The 5456-nt window shown below is 35.4% G+C and overlaps 1 protein-coding gene across 1 annotated transcript; it reads left to right on the top strand.

Moving 5' to 3' along the window:
• The first annotated feature begins 123 nt into the window (after positions 1-123).
• LOC137655172 (tigger transposable element-derived protein 1-like) lies at positions 124-3632 on the top strand. Its single transcript, XM_068389054.1, has 3 exons — positions 124-892; positions 1246-1524; positions 3559-3632. The coding sequence occupies exons 1-3, from the start codon at positions 124-126 to the stop codon at positions 3630-3632; spliced, it is 1122 nt and encodes a 373-aa protein (XP_068245155.1).
• Positions 3633-5456: the final 1824 nt, after the last annotated feature.

Genomic DNA, 5456 nt, shown 5'->3' on the forward strand with positions numbered 1-5456 from the left:
AACAAGTGCAGATGTGAAGGCTGCTGAAAAATTTATTAAACGCTTTAATTCTCTTGTTGCCCAGGAAGCCTATATACCTCAACGGGTATTTAATTGTGATGAGACAAGGCTTTATTTGAAAAAATGCCAAGGAAGACCTATATCACCGCTGAGGAAAAGAAGCTTCCCGGGCATAAACCTATGAAGGATAGGCTTACTCTCGCCCTTTGCGCTAACGCTACCAGTGATTGTAAAGTGAAGCCGTTGTTGGTGTACCGCTCCGAGAATCCCAGGGCCTTTAAAGCACATAAGGTGTTGAAAGAAAAGCTACAGGTCATGTGGCGTTCTAATAGTAAGGTCTGGGTAACAAGGCAGTTCTTCATCGAGTGGATGAACCTAGCCTTTGGTCCTGCTGTTAAGAAATGTCTAACAGAAAATGGTCTCCCGCTTAAATGTCTCCTTCTGTTGGACAATGCTCCTGGTCATCCTCCAGGTCTTGAGGATGACATCTTGGATGAATATAATTTCATTAAAGTGTTGTATCTGCCAGCCAACACGACATCTATCCTCCAGCCTATGAACCAACAAGTGATATTGAATTTCAAGAAACTCCACACAAAGCACCTATTCACACTGTGTTTCGAGGTTACTGAAGACACCAACCTTACTTTAAGAGAATTTTGGAAAGATCATTATAATATCGTTATCTGCCTTAAATTGCTCGATCTTTCCTGGCAAGGTGTTACCAGGAGAACCTTGAACTCAGCCTGGAAAAAGTTATGGCCAAGTGTTGTTGCTGAGTACGACTCTGAGGGGTTCGATCAAACACCAGATCCACCTGTTGAAGAGGAAATTGTTTCTATTGGTCCTGGTTCCTGGTTCCTGGTTCCTTATTGCTCACTCCGCAAAATAAGTTTGCGGGCACTCTATCTCTTTATAGATAGGTGCAAAGCTTCTAAGCTTATTCTTATTATTGTTATTAAGTTTATATCGTCTGTGCCTTAAATAAATTAATATCATAATGAGGTTCTCAATCTTTACTTTTATTCCCTTCTACCTTGAAATTAGATAGGATAACACCTTGCTATCATCAGTTTTGGCAACCTGTTATGGTAATCAGTTTGGGCTTCTTAAACTCTTCTTTTATATGCATTGCCCTACTTATAAATGCAGACAGATCCCTGCTAGGATTTTTCAGCGTACCTAAACTTATTTCTACATTCTTTAGCTGTTCTAACTTTGGGCATACAAATAAATGTTCGGTAGTGTCTTCTCGTTCCATGGGGCTGGAGGTAGATGAGGCAGATGTTGTGGAGTTGGTTGAAGAACATGCTGAAGAATTCACAACGGAGGAGCTGAAGGAGTTACAGAAGATTGCCCACATGGAGGTGATGGTGGAACTCAGCCGTAAGGAGGAGGTCGAGGAAGAGGAGGTGCTAACTTCAAGAGAAATTCGTGAGATCCTCGGCATGTGGCAAAAAGTATCTGATTTTGTTGAAAAAAGACACCCTGAGAAATTGCATACAAGGAGAGCGAGTGCCTATTGTAATGATACATGCATAACACACTTCAGAAACATCTTAAAAAAGAGGCAAATGCAGACCTCTCTTGGTCACTTTCTTATAAAATGACCACGCAGTCCAAGTGTTGAAGGTGAGAGGGCCAAAAGTGATAGTGGAAGTGATTAACCTATGTAGAAAAAAAGAAAAGCAAAAAAAAAAAAAAAATACTAAACAAAAGGCAAAAAAAAAAAAATGAAAAAAACGAAGAGCCAAAAAAAAAAATAGAAAAGGAAAGGCCAAAAAACAAAAAAAACAAAACGCAAAGCAAGAAAAAAATGTATGTGTATGTGTGTGCGTGTATGTATGCGTATCGTAAGCTATGCTATGCTGTTTCAGCCCTCTCTCAGCCTCCTCCTCCTAGCTCACCTTCATTAGCCGCTCATCCCTCTTTTCATAAGTTGGTTATAATTTGATTCTTTATTTTCTTTATTCATCCTCTCTGTTACATGAAGACAAATGTTAAGCATTTAGTAAGTTCATCTGAGTTTTTTGGGGTAAATTTCTTACCCTTAGAACGGTTTAATTCTGTTTTTTTTAAGTCAAATAGGAATAATTATTTTGAGATACAATTGTTTTGAGATACATCAGCGGTCATGGAACGAATTAAATTCGTATCTCAAGGTATTACTACGTAAGAAAGATATTCCATAAAAAACAATAGTGTAATAAAGGAATAAGGAAAAACTGAATGATAGAATACAAATGATGCTGTAAATAAGCAAATTTATTATTTTTCCCTAATAGAAAAAAAAATCCAGAAAGAATGAAAAAACAAAAACAAATTAATAAGAAAAATGTATTAATAGAACATAAATGATGCTATAAATACGGAAATTTATCATTCTTCACCAATAGAAAGAAAGATACAGAAAGAATAAAAAAAAATCAATAAGAAAAAAGTATTAATAGAATACAAATGATACTATGAATACGGAAATTTATCATTCCTCGCTGATAGGAAAAAAATTACAGAAAAAAATAACAATAAGAGAATAGAATAACTAAAGGAAACAAGTTTTTCTTGCCAATATTTTTCCCGAAGAGAATGGTCAGGACGTCGGGAGAGGTCGCCTGCAGATATGCGTACCTGTGCCTTCTGTAAACTGGTTTCCTGATTGCAAAGTCATCTTTAAGTTAGGAACAAGGAGGTATATGCAGAACTAGCGGCACATGACGTTCAAGACGGTGCCAGAAGGACACTTTGGGTCACTGGAAGTTCACAATAATATAGAATTCATATTTCTTTTTTTTTTCTTTTACTGTATTATGAAAATACAATTACATTTTTTTAACATACATTTTTTTCCTTTTATAAAGAAATATTTCCTTAACAAATTATATTTTACATTTTTGTATATACATTATAACATCTAATATATGATAAAATTACATTTTTATTTTATTATTTTTCTAAATATGATTTTAAGTTAGAAACATACAATACATTTCAGGCCAATATTATCATTGATGTTGTGAATATTTTTATTGTATTACTAAATTGGATTAGTATTAAACAGAGGAAACTAGTTTCATTGCTAAAATCATGGGGAAAACTTCGAGTAATAAGTGTAGACATATGAGAGAGAGAGAGAGAGAGAGAGAGAGAGAGAGAGAGAGAGAGAGAGAGAGAGAGAGAGATCGTGAAAATCAAATGCACAGGTGTTTTTTTTATTTGCTTTGTACCTTTTGTACTACTACCATTGGCAGGATAATAGCTATAAAAATCAAAACATTAGTTTCTTCTGGCTAATGGAATTTATAGTTTCAGGTGTATCAGCAATATGCACTTATTTATACCTTAGATTTGAATTATTATTAACATATTTATTATATCATCATCATCATTGTCATGATATTACTACAACAGAAAACTGGCGTCTGAATACACATTTAACATAATATATATATATATATATATATATATATATATATATATATATATATATATATATATATATATATATATATATATATATTTATATTGACATAGCTAATTCAATTCTTCTTATGATGTCAGATCTCATTTCTATATCAGTGGAAGAACAATTAGCTTATTGGCGTCCAGTCATGATACGACATGGAGGACATTAAGAACCAGCACAGATAAATAAAAGTTGAGTTAAAAAAAAAAAAAAAAGATCCGGACAGGATACAGCCCATACCAAATAGAGGTAGACGACACTCTCCCCTGCCCCCCTCCCCCCCCCCCCCCCCCCCCCCTCATCCTTACCAACTTTCGCTAGCTGGGGCACAAACACACACACCGCAGCTCACCCCGCTACCTCCAACTTCTTCTCCAAGTAACGTGGTTTAGTTTCACCATCAACACTTGAGGCAAAAATATGGCTTGCCGGAGAGAAGCTCAAAAGAACCTTCACAAAGGAGAATGGGAATTGAAGCTGGAGCTTCAATACGACCATTGGAGGCACCTGTTTGGCCCTTTGACGTCTTCCGTGGGGGAAGGAGATAGACAAATGAACAAATGGAAGTCAGCTAATAAGAGATGCTTGGGGAAGTAAATCTGGCTCCAGCGGAGGATCAGGGAGGTCAGCTTTCACTGTTTCCTCCTTCTCCTCTTTCTCCTTCTAATTCTCCTCCTTCTCCTTCTCCTCCTTCTCCTCCTACTTCTCATTTTTCTCCTTCTTCTTCTCCTCCGTCTCCTTCTCCTTCTCCTTCTTATTCTCCTTCATATAGGGGGAAGATAATATTCCTCAGCTATTAGCATTTTCATTCTAGGAAAAATAAATAGGAAAGGATACTTTTTTTATACCTTTTATGAGGCGTTTTAATAAAATCTACCAAAGAGAGATTCAAAAGAAAGATAATCATTGTAGTTTCATATATAGGAAGTAAAAATCTGTTAAATCCTAGAGCTGAGAAATCTTTAGAGGAACATTAATACTTAATTGAGCACAGAATTACAGAATAACTTTAAACTAAATGAAAGTAGATTTTTACTTGTGTATCACCACCTCCTACGCCTTTTGACGCAAAGGGCCTCGGTTAGATTTCACCAGTCGTCTCTATCTTGAGCTTTTAAATTCATTACTTCTCCACACATCATCTACGACTTGTACAGTATATGGTAATAGGAAATTCATCTCGACCCTTCTTGGCTGACAGGAATTCTCTTAATCCTTTATGCTGAGCTACTCAAGGAACAGTGATACCATATTAACCACGAATAGACGAGTTTCAATCAAATCTTTTGCTACACACTTTCATAAATTGCGAAGATTTTCTAGGCAAGTAAATCTCCCAGTGCCACACCTGAAAGACTGAAGAATGCAACTATCATTAGCAAGAGTAGAGGATTGCAATATTTTGCCATGATAATCTTACCATTTTTTTCTCAAGAAACCTTTAATTCTACTACAGATCTGTTGGATAACATCCAAGTGAAAAATTAAAACTTATTTAAATTATCATGTGATGGGGACTGAACAAACGGGAAAGTGAAAGAAAAAAAGATAATTGCAAACATCAAGCATTGCTAGTTAGTTGGAGCAGGTTTCAATCAATAAGCAACACAAGATTTATCCACTGGACTTCAGATGTTTATGGCATACAGTCCTTGTATGCGAATGAGAAATAATGGAGAAAATTAACATTAGTAAAGGGATAGCATTTCTCTCTCAAGCGAGAAACTTTCTTTTCCACTTTATTCAAATTGATTCATTATATTCTAACATTCCACATTACAGGTGTCACACGCTTTTTACAAGGGATTAGTATTCTTTTAGGAGAGTAGAAATGTATTTTTATACGTTTTATATATTTGCTTGTAATTCCTCTATTTCAAGGAAGTTACTTAATGTTTCTCACTTTTTTGGAATAAGTCATAAACAGGTTTTAGAGATTTCCTAAATATAGAAATCAGATGTAATACAACATCTCATTTAGAAAAAGATGAGT

Source organism: Palaemon carinicauda, chromosome 16, assembly GCF_036898095.1.
Source record: "Palaemon carinicauda isolate YSFRI2023 chromosome 16, ASM3689809v2, whole genome shotgun sequence".
Taxonomy (NCBI): Eukaryota; Metazoa; Arthropoda; class Malacostraca; order Decapoda; family Palaemonidae; genus Palaemon; species Palaemon carinicauda.